This window comes from Dendrobates tinctorius, unplaced genomic scaffold (genome assembly GCF_039654945.1).
Source record: "Dendrobates tinctorius isolate UK_male_01 unplaced genomic scaffold, ASM3965494v1 ptg000040l, whole genome shotgun sequence".
In the NCBI taxonomy this organism is placed as follows: domain Eukaryota; kingdom Metazoa; phylum Chordata; class Amphibia; order Anura; family Dendrobatidae; genus Dendrobates; species Dendrobates tinctorius.
Window position 1 is genome coordinate 14,985,703 of NW_027361708.1, and position 26,002 is coordinate 15,011,704.

Sequence of the window (26,002 nt, forward strand, 5' to 3'; positions counted from 1 at the left end):
CGCTCTTGACCATGTTCATATGCAGAATTTCTGCAGCTTTTTCTTCTGTAAATAAGAAGTTTACAGCATTTTATAGCACAAGCAACAGTGAGATTTTCAGAGATCTCCTGCACACCCTTTTATTTTCTCCTGACTGAATTTCACAACTGCAGCGTTTTTTAAATCCGCAGCGTGTCACTTCTTTCAGCAATTTTTTTCACCCGTAGAAAGCAATGAAAAAGTTTTAGAAAAGTTGCAAATGTCACAACGTTGTTTTTCGCTGTGTTTTTGGTGACTAAAACACACTTTATTAAACATGTACTGTAGACAAAATGCATATTGTAAAAAAAAACAAACAGCAAAAGCTCTAAGGGTATGTGTGTCCACAATCAGTAAACTGGATGCTGCGTACATTCACAGCATCCGACCCACAGCGTCCAGATGTTACAGCACAGTGGATGGGATTTCTAGAAATTCCATGTCCACTATGCGTGCACATACGCCTGCACTTCACCTGCAGAGATAGACATGCAGCACGACTCTTCAGACCGCAGCAGGTCAATTTATCTTGCATAGATGCGAGTCTCTGCAAGAGAAATCTCACCCGTACAATGTATAGGATGCGGTGATTCTGCACGGTGCAATGAACACATGCGGAGTCACCTGCGTTCAAAAGATGGCAGCACTTTAGACCGAGCACATGTCCGCTGCGTCCAAAGTGCTGCCATTTCTGGATCGTCTGCACATACCCTAAAAAAATGGGTGTTTTGAAAGCAGTGTTTTTACTGCCAAGAGAGAGGCTTTGGCTGCAAAAAAAAATGCACCAAAAACGCTGATTCCTATGCACACCTGTACTATACAGTATGTGTATGGGTTTACCCTCATTATTTCACATGGAAATTCATTTATTTCTATATCATAAATCCCCTGACTCAGCAGACAATATCCCTGTCTTGTGTCATCCAGACAGTAGTGACAAGTCGCCATGTCACATTACAAGCAGTGATTAGTGACTGTGGTCAGAGCTGATGCTGATCGCTGCTGTATGTGGCTGTGAATCTTGATCCTACAGCAATCAGCACAGAGCTCCGGACCACAGTGAAGAAATCACTGCACTCTGACCTGTTATTGCTGCTCTTACCAGGTTCTGTGGCTTCACTTAGGCATATCCATTCTCAGGACAGTGCTAGGAGCAGCCATGATCAGGACTCAGGAGGAGACAGAGCTTCAGGCATCTTCCTGGCTGTCACTCTGCTGTAATCGGCCCCTCCCCCTCACTCTCAACTTTTAACCTGACTGCAGGGAGAAAGAGACGGAGGCTCAAGGGGATTTGCGAGACAGACGCTCCGGACTACAGAGCAATGCACAGCATTATTCACTGCTGTACACCCTCTGGGCACTTCATAAATGGACAGCAGATGCAGGGGACCCCCTTCGTAGGTGGGGGCCCCAGGCATATGCCTGGTTTGCCTGGTCCAAACGCTGGCCCTGGACGTAAACGTGTGTACTTGGTCTGACCATCACACTCCATGGCTCAGCAGTGCCTCTAATACTTCATTAGAATTTTCTCAAATCTACATCCTACGCCAAAGCTAGATCGTAATGTATCTTCTGTTTTAGTAACTGACAAGTGGAATCAATGTGCAAAATGGAGAACCCCTGCGCTGCTGTTTGTATCAGTTACACAAAAAGATCGGTTTTACACATACAATTCTGCTTGTCTATTCCAATATTATAACAGAAAACAAAAATGGCATCCCCCAATGTAGAGCCCTTACAGATTTATTAAACTTGCCCCAAGCATCTCACACCACAATACACTATTAGGCCCCATTCAGACATCAGTGATTTTCACATATGCAAAAAAAAAATAGTACCAGTGTCAGTGCTTTGCATCAGTGTATCATCAGTGTATGCCAGTTTTATAAAGATCAGCTTCTCTACATGTCTGACAGCCATTCCATTCCAGTGTCAGTTAAATTCGAACCAGAGTACACCTCATTCTACTTAATGTGCTTCTGATTAGGTGATCAACTGAACCAAATCTTATTTAACGAAGGAAAGTATAAAAAACCCTGCTGTGGTGTTCACAATTCTCTTACAATAGGCCAAGCTAGATGGCAAAACAAGTGCTAGTAATATATCAAAAGTAATAGGAATGAAAAAATAACTTTTAAACATGCCAAAGGAGTTAAAAAGAAAAGTCTTGAGTGAGGAAAAGAAGGGTTCAATTCTGGCTTTACTATCAGAGGGATACAATGAGCGTCATGTTGACTCCATTCTTAAAAATTTCTCTAAAATGGCAGTCCATTACAACAAGGTCAAGCAGCAGACATTGAGGACAACAAAGCTACAGACCATCAGAGGGTGAAAACGACTCTCCACTGACCGGGATGACCGCCATCTAATTCGAATGTCACTCAGCAACCGCAGGATGACATCAAGTGACCTACAAAAGGAATGGCAAATGGCAGCTGGGGTGAAATGCATGGCAAGATTAGTTCGTAACAGGCTCCTAGGGGCAGGGCTCAAGTCATGTAAAGCTAGAAAAAAACCTTTCATCAATGAGAAGCAAAGGCAAGCCAGGTTGAAGCTTGCCAAAGACCGTAAGGATTGGACCAAAGAGGACTGGAGTAATGTAATCTTCTCTGATGAGTCTAATTTTCAGCTTTGCCCAACACCTGGTCATCTAATGTTTAGACAGAGACCAGGAGAGGCGTACAAGCCACAGTGTCTTGCACCCACTGAAATTTGGTGCAGGATCAGTGATGATCTGGGGATGCTTCAGCAAGCCTGGTATTGAGCAGGTTAATCTCTGCGAAGGACGTATGACTCAAACCGCATACAAGGTTATCCTGGAAAAACATTTGATTCCTTCTGCTTAGGTAATGTTCCCCAACTCTGAGGACTGTTTTCTCCAGCAGGACAATGCACCATGCCACACAGCTAGGTCAATCAATGTGCGGATGAAGGACCACCAAATCAAATCCCTGTCGTGGCCAGCCCAATCTCCAGACCTGAACCCCATTGAAAACCTTTGGAATGTAATCAAGAGGAAGATGGATAGTCAAAAGCCATCAAACAAAGAAGAACTGCTTAAATTTTTACACCAGGAGTGGCATAAGTTCACCCAAAAGCAGTGTGAAAGGCTGGTGGAAAGCATGCCAAGACGCATGACAGCTGTGATTAAAAATCATGGTTATTCCACAAAATATTGATTTCTGAACTCTTCCTGAGTTAAAACATTAGTATTGCTAAATAAATAAAAGTACACTGGCGCTAACCAAAAGACAGAATATGGGAGCTGCTGGTACCAAGACAGAGGTTGTGCCTCTATTTGAATCTGGTGCGAGAATTGATCAATGATTGCAAAACATATTATAAAAGTGCACTCCAGGGATCAATGCCAGATAGCATGTCGTGCTTATTAGAGCTTGTGGGGAGGTTGTGTAGGGGCTCATCCTGTATCTCGGGAGACTGTGGTGGGTCTCATGCTACATTTAGGGAGGTTGTGTGGGGGTTCATGCTGTTTAGAGATGATGTCAGCATACTTAATTCTGCTCAATATTAAGCGATAATATGAATATAAAATAACAACTGAAAATATAATTAACATGTAAATACTATTATTGAGCACAATTAATTTCTTTAGAAAAAATTGGAGTCTGGCTCAAAAGGACTTCTTTTCTTTTAATTTTTCAAAAGAAAATATAGTGCTTACAAAAGAAAATTTTCAGGGTCGACATGACCCAGTCGACGCGTTTCAACTGCACTAAGCAGTCTTACTCATGAGTGTCAGGATGGGAGGCCAGTGTCTGAGCCCCAGGTGGATGAACAAAGAGCAACTGGGTGAGCTGGAATCAAGTTTTTGTTATAATTAATTTCTGCAACAGATTGTGCCCTCCACAACAGTCATGATCTCTCAGGGGCCTCCTTCGGAAAATTAATTGCCCACCCCTGTTCTAGCATATTTTTAATTTTGTTTGACCGGGAAATCAGGAGGAATTGTTACTCTATGTAGAGAATTTAGGGACCATTATTATATGTGGGGCACATATTGGCAATCTTGAAATTGTTCCAGAAAATGAAGTATTTCTCCTAGAAAATTATTGCAATTACATATGTTTTGTTATACACGTGTTTATTTCCTTTGTTTTTATTGGAAGAACACAAAAAAAATTAAAAAAGGCAAATCAGACATAATTTCACAAAAAAAACAAAAAATAGACAGGACAAAATTGTTGGCACCCTCAAATTAATATTTGGCTGCACACCTTTTTGAATTAATAATTGCAATCAATCACTTCCTATAACCATCAAAAAGCTTCTTCCAACTCTCAACTGGAATTTTGGACCACTATTCTGTTTTAAACTGCTCAAGGTCTCTCATATTTGAAAGGTATCTTCTCCCCACCAGTCACTACATTGTGACACAAAATTCTCAGGTAATCTTCAGATTTCATGATGCTTTGCACATAGTTATGACAACAGGTGCCAGAGGCAGTAAAGCAACCCCAAAACATCTTTGAACCCCCCATCATTTGATTGAAGGTGCTGTAGGTCTCATTCCATTTTTGGTAAACAGTAGAATGATGTACTTTACCAGAAAGCTCCATCTTGGTGTCATCTGTCCACTAGATGCTTTTAAGCTAGGATTTTGGCTACATAACCTACATGTTCGCACACTGCAGTCTAGTTTCTTTTACAAAATGCAAAAAAAAGAACTCATCAGCATACCAAGGAAGTGAACTGGGCCAGTGCCCCTGTTATGAAGACAAACAACTAAGGAAAAAATTCCAGCACCAAGAAAAAATAAAATTTAGAAAATTGTATTAATGTGGCTTAACCCCCACCCGAGTCGGACTGCCCCTTTTTGGTGCGGGCTCCAGCGCTGATCCCGTGGAATCGCATTCCACCCGCGGCTGTTAACTAGTTAAATGCCACTGTCAATCTCTGAGACTCGAACATTATATGCGAGCACACCCAGATGCTCGGTTTACACCTGAGAGCGCTTTGATAAGATATTATCCGAGCACACCCAGATGCTCATCACTATTATCTAGGTTAAGGGGCCACTCTGATGTGTTGTTCCTCTTCCCACTGTGCTGAACCCTTAAGTACACCTCTATTCTAAAGTAACTCAACCAAGCCTTCAGATACTCACTGGCTACAGGATTACTCCTCTTTTGGCTATAGCTCCTGTATAACTACATCTCTCTGTTCATTGTGAAGTGGGACATTACTTGTTGCAAAAGGGGCAGAGCTTACAGGAGGAGACATGGTTATATCACTAGTTTAATTAATAATATTTATTAATAGTTGTATAAAAAATATAATTATTTTTGTCCCCACCACCTTGCATTTAGGTTTATAATCATCCATCCTCCAATTCCGTAAGTGATTTACATATATTTTTCCAATGTGTCCTCCTTAGCTCTTTGTTGTCCATATCAACCAATCACAGCAGAGCTTTCATTTTTCAAGAGATGTTTTTAAAAATGAAAGTTGATCTGATTAGTTTCTGTGAGCAACAAAGACCATTTCTCTTTTAGACAATATACACAAAGGCCCCTATTCTAGTTATATTATATTGTATTTATAACTAGTGGGATTCCATTATAATCAGTAAGGACATAAATCTTCATGATTTTAATGAAACAAAATTGATAGTTTAGTGGGTGACACTTCCATGCTTGCACAACCACGCAGTGCAGTTGGAGAGGAGTATGTGCAGCCTGTACAGTGAGGATGGGACAACTGTGCAATTTCTCACTGCACTGCAAGAAGGAGATACCAACTTGATGGGAGCTACTGAGCATGTGCAACCTGTCAGAAAGTAACTCCAGGACATATTTGCAAGGGTGTGGCAGGATCAATTCATACCCTGCATCCCTTCCTAATAAAGAGGGTACATTTTAAGTCTAATATGGCTGACCATGCGAAATGTTACAGTTATGGTTTATTATTATGTGATGACACATGTGTAGTATACAGTTGTGTATTTTTATAAGACTAGGGAAAGAGTTAAGAAACTAGAGTACAATTGTAGGAATTAGTTAGGGTAGTAAGAATGGTTAGGATTGGGTATAGTGCAGTGAAGGGCACTGTAGTGGAAGAAAGTTAAATGTGATAGTCACAGTCATGCCCTGACTGGTGGGTGTGAGCCAGGTAGTTGTGGCCCCACTGAGCCACAAACCAGACTACCCTGAAAGGGGTGTGACTAGGACAGCTGCCTTGGTTTTCACTGGAGCCTCTGATGGTGAGGACAGGCTTGTGCAGCAGGCAGCTGCCAGGTGCCACTCCAGGGTGGTGTCTGGCTGTGGCTGCTGGTCCTACTTGGGGAGATGGTGGCATGGCTGAGACACAGGGCAGGCAGACATGGTTGAGACACAGAGCAGGCAGGCATGGCTGAGACACAGAGCAGGCAGGCACAGTTGAGACACAGGGCAGGCGGGCATGGCTGAGACACAGGGCAGACAGGCACGGCTGAGACACAGGGCAGGTGGGCACGGCTGAGACACAGGGCAGGCGGGCACGGCTGAGACACAGGGCAGGCGGGCACGGCTGAGACACAGGGCAGACATGTGTGGTGTATGAAGGAACAGGTAGAGACCTGTTCACACAGCGAGTGCTAGTAGTGATACAGACAGGAAATAGTGGAGTATGACGGATCAGGTTTGGACCTGTTCACACAGGAGGAGCAGGTACGGGTTCTGACAGGAAAGAGTGGAGTATGACAGAACAGGTTTGGACCTGTTCACACAGGAGGAGCGGGTACAGGTACTGACAGGAAAGAGTGGAGTATGACGGAACAGATTTGGACCTGTTCACACAGGAGGAGCAGGTACGGGTACTGACAGGAAAGAGTGGAGTATGACGGAACAGGTTTGGACCTATTCACACAGGAGGAGAACCGCAAGGCTGTGGAGAAGAGTTTGTAGAGCAGCACGAGGTTCTGCAGCTGCAGAACCAGAACCAAGCAGAAGAGCAAGAGTATGGAGCACAGGCAGAGCCTAAAGAGTACGAGCAGGCAGAGTTGCAAGAGAGCGGAGCACGAACAGAGCCGCAAGCGTGCCGAACACAAGCAGACAGGGAGGAGACAAGGAAAGACACAGCAGGGAAAGAAGCAAAAGACAAAGACACAGACAGACAAAGATAGGACAGAGTTCAGACAGGGTAACAGTACGAGACAAGGTACAGGGCCAAGGACACAGGGACCAGAGTATACACAGGTACAAAGCAAGACTAGAACAAAGACACAGAGACCAGGATATTCTGCCTCCTGGAGGGCAGACAGACAAGTACCAAGCAAAGTAGGAGGAGTAAAACCTCCAGAGAAGGAGGAACACAGAGCAAGACCTGGCAGCTCAGTTGCAAGACACTAACTGAGTTAACACATTGCACAGGCAAGATCCACACGGTGGAGCTGCCCTAAATACTACAGGGATCTTGGCAATTGGTCAGGGACACATAAGACAGGTGCACCCTGACTCCATAAGAACCAGATAGTTCTGGTGCCGCCCCCTATGCACATGTGGTGCCCTGCGTCTTTGCCGCCACAAAAGGGTTAAATATGTACTGTTTTGCATGTGTTTTGTGAGTAATGGGAGTTATGCTTTCTCTGCTAGGGACCACAATACACACACACAATTTACCTCACCCCTTTACTTGTCTGAAGCTTGGAGCTTTGCAGACATACCCTAACTGGGAGGGGGAGGAGTCGAGAGTTGTTGTTTGAGTGGTGAAGAAGAAGGGAAGATGGAGAACGCTCCTGGGAGCCATGCCATGTGCTCCCTTCAGGAGCAAAGCTAATAAGAATCAGGGAATCAGCCCCTAGGCCATCCATGCTTTCAGAGCAGGGTGGTAAGCTGAGAGACTGTGTGAGTTTATACAACCAACAGCAAGTGTTTTCCCCGGGAAGACAGCAGCAAACTAGGATTAGTGAAGGATTGTGCAAGAAGGAACTAGAGCTTCACACAGGATCCAAGCTGCAAGTTGCCAGATGAGGAAAACACAGTGAGGAGTGGCTATACAGGAAAGTTCCAGACTGGGAAGCCTTGGTCCCAGAAGGGACTAGAATAGCAGGAAGCTTACACCGAGTCACAGCAGAGTGAAGGATAACTCCCATTCTGCAGAGCAGACTGTAACCTGGTGAGAGTTGTAATATCTCCTCTGAACTGCACCTGAACTACAGTAAATGATAAAGTGACTTTCCTTGTCTCCTGCCTTATTACTCTGTGCCTTCTACTTCCATCACAATCTCTGGGGGTCAGCCCTGGTTGGAGAGGGTTAAATATCTGCACTGCCAGCACCATCTTCTCCCCCAGGGATCATCTGCAGTGACGGCTATACGACAGTCGAACACTCCAACTCGCATCACAAATCACTACATAAACTTTATCCCTAATCAATACTCCCCTTCTACATGACCGCCTGGGGCCACGGACCAGGTCACTGCCACTGGGACACAACCCTTTAAGACGACCGGCCCGGTACAGAGTATCCCACGGCCCCTGGGGCACGTCACACACAGCCAGGAAACATGCACAGAGCAGACAGGAGACAAGCGGCACAACATGGAGCTGGCAGCAGACAGAAATCACAGCATGGCCTGGAGCAGTAAGTTAGTGAGTGGGGGAAGGGAGGCCATGCAGCGATGCCAGCAGGGTTGTTACAGTGATTATTATAAGAATAGTTAAAGTTATGAGGGATTTTCCCAGCTGGGAGGGGTATGAGTGGATATAGTTGGGTACTTCATGGTTTAGTGTTAGCGAGTTGGATGAAGACCAGTGAGATTCTTTCAGATTAAAGTTAGGTGTGAGCAACAGTTCAGGGCCATAGGGCTGAAAGCCACACGGATACGAGTAAAACAGGAGCAGTATGAGAACGGCAGCAACTAGCTTCAGTGGGATATCCAAGAACGTCCGAGACCTACGGTCTGGAAAATATATGGAAGAGCCATCTTTAATTTCGCTCTCTGCTGGTTAAATGGGCAGAATCACCAAGCAAGAACTAAGTTGGAAAATTGGGAAGCTGCAGTACCGCAGGATACGTTTCAAGGACAAGTATTGCCAGGAGAGCAAGAGACAGCACAGGTGGAAGGAATGGTGGTCAATGAAAATCACTGTGCGATATCTGTGAGTGAACTGAACTTTTTGAGCAAAGTTAATATGTTAAAAATGGACTGGGAGGGAGTCTGTTAGTCAATGTGTGGTCGCATCTGGAACCTGGACCGTGGAACCTGTGGAGATCTCCAATCCAAAATTGAGTGTTGTGCACTATACACTGTAAGGGGTTGACATGCTTAGCTGCTTCTCCAGGTGGATGCAGGAACACTTTGACAGTGAAATACCTGCTGGTTTAGACAAAGGCAGGGTTCAGAAAAAACAACAGCAGAGCCTTACTGGCTTAATGGAAAACAAAACAAATAAGGTATAACAGAGTCCTTTCTCTGCAGGTTCACCTGCAGTTAGCCTGCACAGTCCTTTAGCTCCTCCAGAAGCAATGTGGGAGTTTCTGCTCTCCCAACACACCACACACTTACTGTCATGGCCAGGTATTTAACACCCATGTGATGTCACATGACCTTGATCTCACACAGGTCCAGGTAGGACTCTGCATGTGGAGCTACAGTGGACCTCCTCCTACCCGCTCTATGAAGGTCCACTAAAACCATCCCATAACATAAGCTCCTATTAACCCTCTCAGCATTTAGTGTACTAGAGGAAAAAAAACTCTCTGGTTTTACGTCACTGACCAGAGTATGCGCAGTGACACCAATCTCCCTCCACATACTATGCCAGTGACTCTGTCACAAACCGTACCACATGACAGACAGGGCAGCATTACATTTTCTTTGCAGGATGCCAGGGTCTGAAGGAACTACCATAGCTACCACCCTGAACACCTCATATATCCATGGGAAACCAGGTAGGCAACGGCCTCTGAAATGCAGGTTTTCAGGTAGTGATACATATAGAGCAGCAAGTGGAGCACCCGGGCGGTGGCGTGAGGGCGCACAATGAGCAGGGCCGTGGGGTACTCGGTACCGGGCCCGTCAACTTCAATGGGGGATGGTGTCACGGTGGCGGCGACCTGGTTCGTGGTCCTGGGGCGTCCATTAAATAAAATGATGAAAGGGGAAAAGTTGTTTGTTGTTGAAGTGTGGTAAAAATGAAGATAAAGTTTATAGATGATTAAATACGTGACGCCACCTGTGGTATTCAGGTCAGAGGTGACCAGCACTGCGGTGTTGTTCCCCTGAGACTGTTGATGTGGCGCAGCTGAGGTGAAAATAGCTCTCCACAGGCAGAACAATAGTCCCAGAGCAAAGATGTTTGATTAATAATTAAGATGGCTGTGAACGTTGGGATGCAGAGAAAGGAGAGGAGGACACAGAGAGGTGTAGTTTCTTTACCTTTTACTGGTAATTGGTTGCAATCCGGAGTACCACATACAGGTGCTGGAATGAGTCCGGCTCGCCTGGAGGCATTCAGGGGATCCACCTTGCCAGGTGGGGGTTTAGGATCTTCCTTCTGTGCTTTGTGTGCGGGTCTCCACTGTTTATAACTAAGCTGCGACCCTCAATTGCGTGATGATTTCACTAACCTGTACGGCTGTCAGCATGAGCCTATTCCATGGGTACCGTCCTTTTCACCGTCAGCCCCGGGCTCCTTATCTGCTGCCGTGCCCTCAGGTGTGCAATGTCGCACAGGAATTTACAATCCCCTGTACTTTCAGATTCGGCGATCAGGACATACAGCTCCTGACCACCAAGGACTCTGACGTCCCTTTTCTCTCTATTAGCGCTTCGCACTGGGGTCTGCTATACGCAGCTTTCAGCTTCCCCAGAGCCTCTCTGTCTCTGCTCTTGTCCTTTTTCCTCTTCATAGATCAACTTCCTCTCTTGAACTGACTGGATCTTCCAGAAAGATCTTTTTTCCTCACGTTTTACTGTCTTGTCATTTTCTCTCAGCTGCTCTCGTTTCCATGACAATTCCCTCAGCTCACTTCTAGCTGACTCAACAACCCCCTCTCCTGGCCAGAATTTATAAGGCAGCTCCCTTTTCGGACCTGCAGCAGGAATTGTAATTTAATCTATGTTACCTGGCATTGGGATCCCCTTTCTGTCTCCAAGCATGACTTCACCTCTTAGAGGGAGGCAAAGTCACTGTGACAACCGAACTCGGGAGTGTCACACAAGCACTTTTGGAAACTGATCGCTTTTGACAAGTTATACCTATTATAGGATTTTCATTTTAAAACCTTCCTGACTGGACAACTTTACAATTTTCTTCTTTTGCTTTTTCCTTCCTTTATCCCAGAGCCATTTTTTTCATTTCTCAATTTTATGAGACCTTTTATTGGTGGGATGAGTTTAAAATTTTAATAGCACCATTCATTTAATCATTCGATGTATGGAAAAATGGGGTCAAAATGCAAAATGTGCTGAAATTGCAAAAAAAAAAGAAATTAAACTTAAATCTTTAATTTATTGGGGGCAGGTTTTTATTCACAATGTCGATTCTTTAGTAGAAATAATTTGTGATAATGATTTTCGAGGTCAGTACTATTATAGCCATACCATAGTTTTTTTTAAGCAGTGAAAACAAAATGGAAACTTGTAAAAAAAATAAAATAGAAAATTTTCCATTGTATCAGTTTTTCAGAGAATGTTTTCATTTTTCCGTCAATGCAGCTGTTTGAAGGTTTGCTTTTTTGCATGACAAGCTAATGTATTTAACTCTATTTTATTGTCGATATGATGATTTGATTGCATTTGTTGTGAAGCTGTAGTAATTAGAAATGCAAATTCTGGCATTTTTATTTTTCCCTCATCGTGGCATTTACTGATTGGGTTAATATTAGATTCTTTTCTTTTAGTGGCTGAAAACGGCGGTGATTCAAATTTTTATATAGGTTTTTTTTATATTATTTATTTGATTTTTATTATAATGATAGGTATGGCACTATTAGTAGACCCCCAGCTGTCATTACATGGAAATCCATCAGTGCCTGACAATCAAGTCATAGGTGGGTCGCTGGGTGCGCCCCTTGATCCAAACACTTTAGGCTATGTGCACACGGTGCAGATTCACCCGTGGATTTTTCCACGCGGATTTTGCACAATCCGCAGATAAATATGCAGGTCAAAAGACCTGCGGATTAGCCTGCGGTTTATCACCTCCACAATGGAGGAGATGGCAAACCGCAGCGGAATCCACAGAAAAGAATGGCATGTCAATTCTATCTGCGGATTTGAAACCGCAGGCAAAACCGCGTGGAAAAATCCGCACCGTCTGCACAGCGGTTTCAATTTTCCATAAGCTAGAATGGTACTGTACATCACCTGCAGTTCTGCTGTGGATCCGCAGGACCAAATCCGCTGCGGATCCACAGCAGAATCCGCACCGTGTGCACATAGCCTTATTGGAAGTGCTCAGCTCTACTCCCTGCATTTACGGTCACACAAGAGTATGTTCTCTCATGTGAGAGACTCAGCACAATTAGGCTAATGACACTTGGTCAAATTCTGTCATCTTAATGTGATTTAAATGTCTTACTTGCAAGAATGAAAGCACAAGTTTGGAGAAGATGGAGAAATTAATTTCTTAATTTCATAAAGTCCAATGTGTCACACACGCATAGACTTGTATGGGTGCGCTTGACCTGAATTCTGGAGCCACTCAAAGCATGCTGCGATTTTTTTTTCTCTCATGCTGAATTGGCATGAGAAAGATTTAGCAGATCTGCACTGCCCCATAGTAGAATACTGTGCTGAGTGCTATCCGATAAAACTTCAGATAGCACTGGTCTACATGAGTTACATGTGAATGAGTCCTCAGAAGTAGATCACTGTGATTACCTGCCAGCATGATGCAGGTTCAATTTATGACCTTGAACCAAAGACAGGTGCTGGAACTATGATGGAATAATCAAATTTGTTTCCCACTTTCAGTAAAATGGACCTTAAACTCCCAAAAATAACACAGTAGGTGCTCACCCTACATGGGTCCAGCACCAACTCCTTGCCACTGCTTGGGTTTTGATGACTTGGCAGCAATTTTGAAGTCACCATTGTAACCAATCCATGAGATAAACAGCTCATGCCATCTACCTCAGTAAGTGGAAGATGAGCTTGCGTCCATGTCTGCTCCTGGATAAGTAACTTAAGTGTTTGATCAGTGTTTGATCTGAGTGTCCGCATAGTGTGATCTGATTGTCTTGGAAGAGGAGCCATCTTCTCCATTGTACAGTATTAGTGCAGCCCTTCTGATGTCATTCAAGTGCAGTCCAATGATTTCCATGCACTCTTTGACTTGCATGGGCTCGTGGGATCCGAATATCAGATCAAACTCATACATGCCGGCACTGCGATCTTTTCCTCGGATCAGCTTGGTCCAAAGAAAAAATCGTACATATGCACCACCCCATAGAACAGCATTGGTCAGATTCCAAGCCAATGTTTTGTCGGTTCGCACTCAGACCCAAGATATTGTGGCGTGAGAAAACCCTAACAATCAGCCGCAGAGCATTGCCGGTTACTATATCGTGTAGGCTGCATGTTTTTTTTTCACCTCAATCACGCACCCCTAGAGCCAGCTGTGCTTACCCACAGTAAGTTTTTAAATCGCAGTTTATAGGTTCTGCAGATTGCAAAAGAACGCAGCTAAAAAAAAAAAAACTTGTGTGTATTTGACTGATTTAAGTGAAGTCAATGGTGAAAAATGCAAGGCAAAAACTCACAGAAAATTGATATGTGCCCACTATCCGGAATAGTAGCGTTTTTGACGCAGCTCACCTACTCTGCGTCCAAAACACTGTGTTCTAGGTTAGGCCGGTTTCACATTTGCGCTTTATGGCGCTGCGACGGCCTGCGCACGGCCGCCGCTAAGCCCCGCCCCCTGCTGGCTCCCTGCCCGCCCCATCCGGTCATCGCCTCCTACTAGCGCACATGGACGCTTGCGATCTGCGCTCCCTATCTTTAGCATGTGCGCTGCGCACTTTTGAAGGTGCGCCTTAAAGGTGCGCCCTAAAGATAGGGTGCGCAGATCGCAAGCGTCCATGTGCGCTAGTAGGAGGCGATGACCGGATGGGGCGGGCAGGGAGCCGGCAGGGGGCAGGGCTTAGCGGTGACCGTGCGCGGGCCGTCGCAGCGCCATAAAGCGCAAATGTGAAACCGGCCTTACTAGAACAGTGTGTGGGATTTATAGAAATCCCATGTCCACTGGGCTTCTATCTGCCTCTGCATAAATTCACCCACGATGCGGGTTCACGAGCTGCAGCATGTCAATTATTTGCATAGCCATTTATTAGATGTGGTAAATCCGTATGGTTCAATGAAAAAACACACCAAATGTGCAACGTGTACACAGCCTAACAGATTGCAAATGCATATAGTGCTGAATAGGCAGATATACTGTATGTCTACAGTGGATGAGTCTAATATAGTGCATGCGGGTAGGTAGATATGTCTTTTTGATGCAGGTATTACACTTAAGTGTTACATCTAAACATCTTTTTTAACAATCCGATTTCCAGGAACTCAAACATCCGTGGATAATCTTAACCAACCTTTCTCAATTTCTGGTGGAGGGAAGATATGATTTTCAGTTTTCATCTCGGCAGCACAAATGCTAGGTTCACCATTGTTTGAGCATCAAAGCCGAAAATACCCACAAATAAGAAAAGGTTAAAGTCTCTCCATAGCTCTCCTAGGATTAGAAAATGCAAAGTAGGACACATGCAGAAATCTCTGTTGCCCTCTTGTGTACACTGCAGAGAATACAAACTTTTGAGTTTGCTTCCTCACTTTATCTTCAATATATGCCACTGCATAGGCTGGTAAAGAAAAAAAAACACACCGAAGCTCGTCCACCTACTAATTGGGCCTCTAAAGTCCATCCGATGCCGTGGTCAACATAAGGCTATGTTCACACGAAAAGTTTTTGCTGGTTATTTTATGCAGCATATCTGGTACAATAGGAAGGATATTACAGCACCAGCACATAGTGCATTTTTTCTCTGTGTGTATTTTGAGCCCTGCTGATTTTTTGCCCAGATGCAGACGTCAATTCATTAACCCCTTTCATTACTGGAGGTATTTTCGCTTTTGTGTTTTTGTTTTTTCACTCCCCTAATTTTTTTATTTTTTGGTCAATGTGGCCATGTGATGTTTTTTTTTGCAGGACGAGTTTTACTTTTGAACAACACTATTGGTTTTACCATATCGTGTACTAGAAAATGGGGAAAAAAAATCCAAGTGCGGTGAAATTGCAAACAAAGTGCAATTCCACAATTGTTTTTTGTTTTGCTTTTTTACTATGTTCACTAAATGCTAAAACTGACCAGCCATTATTATTCTCCAGATCATTACGAGTTCATAGACACCAAACATGTCTAGGTTTCTTTTTATTTAAACGGGAAAAAAAAATTCCAAAGTTTGTTAAAAAAAATTACACCATATTCCAATACCCATAGCGTCTCCATTTTTTGTGATCTCGGGTTGGGTGAGGGCTTAGTTTTTTGCGTGCCGAGCTGACATTTTTAATGACACCATTTTGGTGCGGATACAATCTTTTGATTGCTCATTAATTCATTTTAATGCAATGTTGCGGAGACAAAAAACCCCCATAATTCTGGCATTTTGACATTCTTTTTCTCATTACGCTGTTTAGCGATTGGGTTAATTATTTTTTTAGAATGATAGATTGGGCGATTCTGATGATCAGATTGCCTGTATGTAGCAGAATTGCTGACTTGCTATGCATGCTGACCACCAGGTGGCACTCATAGCAATCCAGAAATGATAACCATAGAGGTCTGGAGGACACCTCTGGTTGCCAACCCATCGGTGACCCGCAATAACGTGACGGGGGTCACTGATGGGCAGATTTCCGGCGTGCTTGCTGGAAGCATGTGTTAAATGCTGCTGTCAGAGTTTGACAGCAGCATTTAAAGGGTTAATAGCTGCGGGTGGATCGTGATTCCACCCGTGGCTGTTCCGAGCACGTCAGATGTTAAAAACAGTTGACGTGTGCTGGGAGAGATGTGGACTCTCCGCCGGAGCCAACATCAAAAGGAGGGTGTCCGACATTGGCATTTTACTACCCCCGATGTTGGAAAGAGGTTAAAATGCCTTCCCTCAGCCTTCTATAAAGAATAAGATGTTCGGTAAATGACCCAATAATGCTCAGATCAAGCAAACAGATTTCCAGCAGAAACTATTGGAATCTAAAATAGATCCTGTTATTGGCACTTCCTTCAATTCTTCATTGTTCTGACTTTTCATAGAAAAACATAGCAGATTATTCTATAAAAATATGAAAAAAATAAAAAACAATAAATCACTTCCTTTTTCCCTATTAAAAATAAAGATATAAAAAATACACATGTGATACATTCAGAAAAGTCCAATCTACGAAAATAAAAAAAATAATGAACACAATCTGTAAACACTGTAAACTAAAAAAAAAAAAATCAAGAATTTAAAAATTAAGTTTTTTTTTGGTCGCTGAAATTTGACAAAAAATGCAGTAACAGGCAAAAAAAGTGTCATATCTATCCCAAAATGGTATTACAAACTTTGTCGCAAACCACAAAAAATAAGAGGTCCATCACCCGAAAAATAAAAATGTTGCGGGTCTCGGAAAATGACGACACAACCTGAAAAATATGTTTTTTGCAAACTTCTAATTTTTTCCATCACTAAAATAATAAAAAACTGGACATGTTTGATATCACCGTAATTATATTAATGAGAAGAATCATATTGCAAGGTCATTTATAACAGAAAAAAGAAATCACAAAAAATGTCAGAATTAAGGGTTTTTTTCACAATTTCTCCCCACTTGGAATGTATTTCCCATTTTTACCAGTACACTAAGTGGTATAATGAAGGGTGTCTATCAAAAGTACAGCTTGTCCAGCGAAAGCAAGTCCTCATATCTCTATAATAACAGAAAAAAAAGGAGTTATAACTTTGGGAAGAATGGGAGGAAAAACTGAAAATCCAAAAGCGAAATTGACCCCCTTATGAAGGAGTTAATCACAAATTGAATACACTTCTGTTTATGTTTTCTTTTTAATTCTTGCATGTTGCCAACCTAAAAATAAGCTTTGTGATGGGAGCTAATGCCATGGATCTGTAAAAGTGTTTATTTCATAGATTAATTCAAAATGAACCCCAAACCGCTTGAACACCTTAGACTTTAATTTATAAATTGAGAACTTTCTCAGTGCATGTCTTCTGGAGATAAGACCTAGTTACAAGCTCTCTGAAACATGGAATGTTCTTCATCATCTTAGCGACATTTGCATTTGGTATCATCAAAAAGTTAAGAAAGCAGAAGAGTTGGTATGGGCTGGTGGAGTGACACGCAAAGGCTGAGTGGGCAGTGCCTAAAACCATACGTATCACCTTGCATTTGTTCGATCTCATTTTCAGCTTGCAGAAACCCCATTAGGTTGCAAATAGAGGTTAGTTCTCCACCATGTTGCTTTGGACCTTAAAGGGTTATTCTTTATTTGTGGTGGGGGTTTCGGAATTGTGAAAACTGATTAGTGGTCATGAGCTGAGAGGGAGAGGAAGTGAGGTGAGCAAGTGCTGTATAGAAATCAGTGGGCTGGAAAGAGGTGGCTGGTATCTCCTTTCTTAAATTCTCAGCCTGAACTGTAGCTACTGTGCATGCTCGGCAAGAGTCTGGTGTTTGATCTCCTTGGCAAAAATCTGTGTGCTATGAAGCATAAAATAATATCCAAATGTTGCTTTGTTTTCCCTCTTGTTGCATTGTCCTGCAGTATTTTTCTCATCTGTCCATAAACCTTCCATATATGGTAATCTATAGAATATGGCCGGGATCACACATGCAAGAAACTCGGACGAGTCTCGCATCTTAATATCCGGCACTGCCGCTGGCACTCAGGAGCAAAATGTGCAGTGCATGTATTTCTATGCAGCCGCATGCTCCACACTGCTGGAGTGCTGGCGGCAGTGCCGGGTATTAAGATGCGAGACTCATCCGAGTTTCTCACATGTGTGGTCCCAGCCTTACCGGGTTATGGCAGTTTCACACGTCCAGATAATTCCGGTACCGGAAAAACCGGTACCGGAGCCGTCCGTGTGTCCGTGTGCATACGTAGGCCATCCGTGTGACATCCGTGTGCTATCCGTATGTCCGTGTGTACCATCCGTGTGCTGTTCATGTGCTCTCCATGTGTCCGTGTATTTGAAAAACTAGTTGCAGTCTTAACCCTTTGACTTTTAAAAACGCACACGGATTGCACACGGACAGCACACGGACAGCATCCTTGTGCGATACGTGTTTACACAGACCCATTGACTTGTATGGGTCCGTGTGATCCGTGCTATTGCACAAAAACGGACATGTCAGCTTGTTTTGCACACGGACACACGGTCCGTGAAAACACGCTGACATTTGCCTAGACACATTCATTAGAATGTGTCTACATGTGTCAGTGTCTCCGGTACGTGAGAAAACTGTCACTACACGTACCGGAGACACTGACGTGTGAAACTGCCCTTACAAGGAGTAGGTTGCTCCTACCTTCTCTGCTGCAATTACAATTCATGTAGGAAAGCCCTAAGGTCAGAGTCACACTACCATAGAAGATGGATGAGTGCTATGCGAGAAAATATCGCATAGCACTCAGCCCAGTGTTAACATATAGGGCAGCTCGCATCACCGTTTATTTTCTCGGGCGTATTCAGTGTGTGTGTAAAATCGTCACTGAGACTCTGCAATGCAAGCCTATGGGTGCGAGAAAAAAAAATTACACAGTACTCAGACTATGTGAGTGCTGTCCGATTTTTATGCATCGGTGTCCATTGAAAAGCCACCAGAATGGAATAGATAGAATAGATATATACAGGGTGGGCCATTTATATGGATGCACTTAAATAAAATGGGAATCATTGGTGATATCAACTTCCTGATGTGGTACATTAGTATATGGGAGGGGAAAAACTTTTCAAGATGGGTGGTGACCATGGCAGCCATTTTGAAGTCCGCCATTTTGGATCCAACGTTATTTTTTCCAATGGGAAGAGGGTCATGTGACACATCAATCTTACGGAGAATTTCACAAGAAAAACAATGGTGTGCTTGGTTTCAATGTAACTTTATTCTTTCATGAGTTATTTACAAGTCTATGACCACTTATAAAATGTGCTCAAAGTGCTGCCCATTGTGTTGGATTGTCAATGCAACCCTCTTCTCCCACTCTTGACACACTGATAGCAACACCACAGAAGAAATGCTAGTCTAAGGGGGTCAGATTCCTTGTAGGAATGCTCGTACCTGACACCCATAATGTGGTGGTGCACCATCTTGCTGGGAAAACTCAGGGAACGTACCATCTTCAGTGCATAAAGAGGACAACACATTATCATGTAGCAATTGCAGATATCCAGTGGCATTGAGGTTTCCATTGATGAAGAATGGCCTTACTATCTTTCTACCCCATATACCACACTATACCATCAATTGTGGGTTTCAGGTCCGAGCATTCCTACATGAACAGTTTCCGGGAAAGTGAATTGGTCATCGTGGGCCAGTTGAATGGCCACCAAGGTCTCCTGATCTGAACCCCTTAGACTTTTATATTTGGGGTCATCTGAAGGCAATTGTCTATGCTCTAAAGATACAAGATGTGCAGCATCTGAAACAATGGATACTAGAAGCCTGTGCTAGCATTTCTTCTGCGGTGTTGCTATCAGTGTGTCAAGAGTATAGCCGCTCATCACTACTGTATATGTATTCAGGGTGGCCATCAGGGCATTACTGCCCTGACTGGCGTATTGGGCCCGATGAGCAGAGGGGGCCCACATTGGGCCCAGCAGCAAGCTTCTGCTGGTGTAGTAATTGAATCTGCATCCAAAACGGAGGCTGGCATCTGACTTCAGCATGCACGTCGCCGGCGTATGATGTCATTGTCATTTGCCGGCGAGTGTGCGCTTGAACTGCATGTATGGAGCTTTCCCGCTGGAGTGCGGCCAGATAAAGAGAAAGGAGGAGACACGGGGGCAGGATGGGAGATATGGGGGCAGTATAGGAGACACAGGGGGCAGGATGGGAGACATGGTGCAGGACGTAGACAGATGGGAATATGGGGCAGGATAGAGACAGATAGTGCGGTCAAATAAGGAGAATTTTTTTTTATTTTTATTGAAAGCGTCAAGCCACAATATGTTTCGATGGCAGGATGGAGAAAGATGGGGCAAGATGGAGACAGATGGAGCAGGGTCATGGGCAGGACGAAGACAGATAGGGCAGGATCATGGGGCAGGATGGAGACAGATGGTTCAGGATCATGGGGCAGGATGGAGACAGATGGTTCAGAATCATGGGGCAGGATGGAGGCAGTTGGGGCAGGATCATGGGGAAGGATGGAGACACATGGGGCAGGATGGAGACATGGGTAAGGATGGAGGCACATGGTGCAGGATCATGCACAGGATGGATACTATGGAGACGGGTGGGGCAGGATCATGGTGCAGGATTTAGACAGATGTGGCAGGATCATGGGGCAGGATGGAGAAAGATGGGGCTGGATCATGGGGCAGGATGGAGACAGATGGGGCAGGATCATGGGGCAGGATAGAGAAAGATGGGGCAGGATCATGGGGCAGGATGGAGACACATGGTGCAGCATCATGGGGTAGGATGGAGACACATGGTGCAGGATCATGGACAGGATGGATACAATGGAGAAAAATGGGGCAGGATGGAGACAGATGGGGCAGGCTCATGGGGCAGGATGGATACAATGGAGACAGATGGGGCAGGATCATCGGGCATATGGGGCAGTATCTTGGGACAGATGGGGCAGGATCACGTGACAGATGGGGCAGGATTATAGGACAGATGGGGCATGATCATGGGAGAGAATCACAGGACAGATGTGGCAGGATCGCGGGACAGATGGGGCAGGATGGGACATCACATTGGGCAGAATGGATACTCATGAGGGCAGGATGGGAGAACATATGGGACCAGGATGGGAAAACATATGTCTGGAGCCAGGAATGAGACACACAGGGGCCAGGATGGGGCGATATTATTACCATAAGTGCTAATTAAGAGATATTATTACTGCAGTGATGTATTTATTTTATTTTTTGAGAATACTGTTTTAAATGGGGGAGGCGGTCCTGTTTCTGTGCAAAGCGACACTATGTCGCCTTTTTTTCTTCATCCAGTGTAGTATAAAAGTTGGGAAAAAAATTAAGCAATGTGTTCTGCAAGCGGTGCTCTAGATAACTGTGTTATTTCCTGCAGAGATGAGCCCTGGCTCGATGAAGATGAAAAGCAAAGATGAAGGACTTCACGTCACTGGTGAGTCAGTGTGTTATCTGTACACTGACACTATACACTGTATACAATATACAGCTCTGGCAAAAATTAAGAGACCACCACATCAAAACCCTGTCATGGGTAGCCCATTGTCCAGACCTGCACCCCATTGAAGACCTCTGGAATGTAATCAAGAGGATGATGGATAGTTACAAGCCATCAAGCCAAGAAGAACTGCTTACATTTTTGCACCAGAAGCAGTGTGAAAGAGTGGTGGAAAGCATGCCAAGATGCATGAATGCTGTTTTTAAAAATCATGGTTTTTCCACAAAATATTGATTTCTGAACTCTTCCAGAGTTAAAACGTTAGTTTTGCTGTTTCTAAACGATTATGAACGTGTTTTCTTTGCATCATTTGAAGTCTGAAAGCACTGTTTTTTTTATTTTGACCATTTCTCCTTTTCAGAAAAAATAATCAAAATGTATTGCTTGGAAATTCGGAAGCATGTTGTCAGAAGTTTGTAGACTAAAAGAACAATTTACATTTTACTCATAAGTAGAAAAATCCGACAAACTGAACATTTGAAAATGGTCTCTTAATTTTTGCCAGAATTGTACAGCTGTCCTGTGTACAATGTCACCAGTGATCACTGTATTACCTTTACGCTGACACTATATACAGACCTCCTGTGTATAATGTCATTGATCACAGTATAACCTGTACAATATATACAGCGGTCGTGTGTATAATGTCACTGTTGATCAATGTATTACCTATACACTGATATTTAATACAGAGCTCCTGTGTATAATGTCACCGGTAATCACTGTATTACCTGTACACAGACACTGCATACTAAGTACAGATTTCCTGTGTACAGTGGCACTTATGGTGATATTAGCATTGTGTTTTTTTTATTAATGATCAGTATTGTAGAGTTCAGTCACTATATGGTGGTAATATGTAATCTGGCCATGGTGAGGTGGTATTTGTTCCTTGTGTATGCTATCATTTGGTCACTATGTGGTGGTAATATGTGGTTTGGTCATGGTGTGGTGATATTTGTTTCTTGTCTGTGGTATTATTGGTCACCATGTGGTGGTAATATGTGATCTGGACATGGTGCGGTAGTATTTGTCCCTTGTATGTGATATTATTTGGTCACTGTGGTGGTAATATGTGGTCTGGCAATGGTGTGGTGGTATTTATTCCTTCTATGTGGCATTATAGGTCTCTATGCGGAGGTAATATGGTGTCTGGTCATGGTGCAGTGGTATTTTGTCCCTTGTATGTGATAATATTAGTCATTTTAAAAAATGAAAAATAAATAAAAATATACCTAAATTGTATTGAATATTTTAACAAATGATTAATAGGATAGAGTAGAGTAGAGCTCGGCCAAAAGAGTATACCTTGTCGTGGTGGCAGCTTAAAAAATCTTTTGGCCAAATCAAAAGCTGCTGGCTATATTTGTGATCTGGTGATGGGAGCTGTTAATGTGTGATTGGTGAGAAGAGGAGTTTTTCCAAGAGAGAGAGGTGGGGCTGTGGACAGTTCGAAGGGTGGAGCCTGGGCAAAGTCTCAATGGGGCCCCAAAAATTTTGCCAGTATGGGGCCCCGAAATTCCTAATGGCAGCCTTGTATGTATCCTGCTCAAAAAAATAAAGGGAACACTTAAACAACAAAATGTAACTCCAAATCAGTCACACTTCTGTGAAATCAACACTGATTGTGATTCAATTTCTCCTGCTGTTGTGCCAATGGAATAAACAACAGGAATGATGATAGGAAGGTCACTAACATCCATGTGTCTGCTCAGTAAGAGTGCCTAGTGTTCCCTTTATTTTTTTGAGCAGTGTATTTATATTGCAGATAGATAGATAGATAGATAGATAGATAGATAGATAGATAGAAGAAAAGCCGGTAATTCATCTGCTGTGTTCTGTAAAATCACTACAGGAGCCGACAGGATAGTAAAGATGGATTACTTACAGTAAATACAATTAGAATAGGTAGATATATAGATGTCAGTGACAGATACAATTAGTACACTGTGTGTGCAAATAATAATTAATAAAAGATTATTTTTTGGTAAAAAATGGCATGGCCTCCAACACAATTTTTGTAACTAGCAGAGGGAAAGCCGATGGTTGGGGCAGATGTTTATAACCTGGGAAGGGGATAATACCCATGGAGCTTCCCAGGATATTAATATCAGCTCTGGGACAGCTGAGAGCTGATGTTTTTAGCTGGGGGGCCAGAACCCATGGCCCCTTCCTAGGCTATTAATATCAGCCCGCAGCTGTCTGTAGAGCGTTTGCTGGTTAAAAATTATAGGGGGACGCCACATCATTTTTTGGGGGGGTCGCCCATTTTAATAGCCAGTAAAAGTTAAGTATACAGTTGTGAGCACATATTAATATCCTGGGAAGCTCCATGGGTATTACCCCCTTCCCAGGCTTTAAACATCTGCCCCCAGCCATCAGCTTTCCCTCTGCTGGTTTCGAAAGTTACGAACCCAAGCCAATGTTTTTCCAAAAAATAATATTTTAATAATTAAACACATGTTCAGTAAGCTGCACACACACTGTACTAACTGTATTTGTCACAGACATCTGTATATCTACCTATTCTATTTGTATTTACTGTATGTAATCCATCTCTTCTATCCTGTTAGCTTCTGCAGTGATTTTACAGTACACGGTAGATGAATTACCGGCTTTTTTTCTATCTATTTATGTATGTAATATACACTGCTCAAAAAAATAAAGGAAACACATACAGCAGAATATAACTCCAAGTAAATCAAACTTCTGTGAAATCAAACTGTCCACTTAGGAAGCAACACTGATTGACAATCAATTTCAACTGCAGTTGTGCAAATGGAATAGACATCAGATGGAAATTATTGGCAATTATCAAGGCACCCTCAAAAAAGAAGTGGTTCTGTAGGTGGGGACCACATCTCAGTACCAATGCTTTCTGGCTGATGTTTTGGTTACTTTTGAATGTTGGTTATGCTTTCACACTCGTGGTAGCATGAGTTGGACTCTACAACCCACACAAGTGCCTCAGGTATTGCAGCTCATCCAGGATGGCACATCAATGCGAGCTGTGGCAAAATGGTTTGCTCCTGTCTGTCAGCGTAGTGTCCAGAGGCTGGAGGCTCTACCAGGAGACAGACAATTACACAAGGAGACATGGAGGGGGCTATAGGAGGGCAACAACTCAGCAGCAGTACCACTACCTCCGCCTTTGTGCAAGGAGGACCAGGAGGAGCACTGCCAGAGCCCTGCAAAATGACCTACAGCAGGCCACAAATGTGCATGTGTCTGCACAAATGGTTAGAAACTGACTCCATGAAGATGGTCTGAGGGCCCGACTGTCGCGGTCTGTACTGAATTGGAGTCTACATTATTGCAACCACTAGGGGGCACAGAGGCAGATAACGTACCAGATGACTGCCGGGGGTCGGTACACTGGAGAGGCAGTTTGGTAGCAGAGGATCAAGCAGATAACATAATCGGACGACAGCCGGGGGTCGGTACACTGGAGAGGCAGTTCGGTAGCAGAGGATCAAGCAGATAACGTAGTCAGATGACAGCCGGGGGTCGGTACACTGGAGAGGCAGTTTGGTAGCAGAGGATCAAGCAGATAACATAATCAGATGACAGCCGGGGGTCGGTACACTGGAGAGGCAGTTTGGTAGCAGATGATCAAGCAGATAACATAATCGGATGACAGCCGGGGGTCGGTACACTGGAGAGGCAGTTTGGTAGCAGAGGATCAAGCAGATAACGTAGTCAGATGACAGCCGGGGGTCGGTACACTGGAGAGGCAGTTCGGTAGCAGAGGATCAAGCAGATAACATAATCAGATGACAGCCGGGGGTCGGTACACTAGAGAGGCAGTTCGGTAGCAGAGGATCAAGCAGATAACGTAGTCAGATGACAGCCGGGGACAGTACACTGGAGAAGCAGTTCGGTAGCAGAGGATCAAGCAGATAACATAGTCAGATGACAGCCGGGGGTCGGTACACTGGAGAGGCAGATCGGTAGCAGAGGATCAGCAGAAAGAAGAGCTTGAGCTGCTGGGTCATGGACAGGAGGTACTGGGTTCGATTCCTGACAGTACTCCCCTCCTTCCAGGATGGCCTCTGGACATCTCAGGGCTTGGTTTATCTGGATATCTCTGGTGAAAGGCTCTTGTAAGTCTAGATGCATGAACGTTGTCCTCTGGTTCCCAAGAATTTTCTTACGGTCCGTAACCTTTCCATTGCACCAGATAATGTAAATTACCTCTAATTCTCCTAGACTCCAGAATCCTGTCCGCGATATATTCTTCTTCACCATGAACCTTTTCTGGTGGAGGCAGTGGCTGAGTTCTTCCTGGAAATGGATTCTCACAGAATGGTTTGAGTAAGGATACGTGGAATACTGGGTGAATTCTCAGATTGCTAGGAAGTTTCACACGGAAAGTAACTTGGTTAATTTGTGCCGAGATTTGAAAGGGTCCTATGAATCTTTGACCCAATTTAGCAGATGGTATGTGAGTTTTTAAATTTTTAGTGGACAGCCAAACCTTGTCACCCACCTGAAAAGTGATGTCTGATGTCTATTTGATGCTTTTTATAGTCCTCCTGGGCCTTCTGCAACATCTCAATTAATTTCTTCTGAATCTCCTGCAAGCTTGCAAGTCTGTCGGTAAC

At 43.8% G+C, this 26,002-nt stretch overlaps 2 protein-coding genes across 4 annotated transcripts in view; one reads left to right on the plus strand and one right to left on the minus strand.

Moving 5' to 3' along the window:
* The window catches only part of LRIT2 (leucine rich repeat, Ig-like and transmembrane domains 2), a 53,210-nt gene extending 38,530 nt beyond the window's left edge, over positions 1 to 14,680 (minus strand). Inside the window, exon 1 of the mRNA XM_073574827.1 lies at positions 14,554 to 14,680. The gene's annotated coding sequence lies outside the window, so the exon portion shown is untranslated. The remainder of the gene's footprint in view (positions 1 to 14,553) is intronic.
* LOC141088669 (meteorin-like protein) overlaps positions 12,921 to 26,002 on the plus strand; it is a 39,522-nt gene continuing 26,440 nt past the window's right edge. Inside the window, exons 1-2 of one of the 3 annotated variants that reach the window (XM_073574824.1) lie at positions 12,921 to 13,100; positions 21,279 to 21,335. In XM_073574824.1, coding sequence (XP_073430925.1) covers positions 21,315 to 21,335 — 21 coding nt within the window. In that variant the 5' untranslated portion in view covers positions 12,921 to 13,100; positions 21,279 to 21,314. Of the gene's footprint in view, positions 13,101 to 13,473; positions 13,597 to 21,278; positions 21,336 to 26,002 lie in introns of those variants that run through there. The other 2 variants (XM_073574825.1, XM_073574826.1) reach the window with 2 other exon arrangements.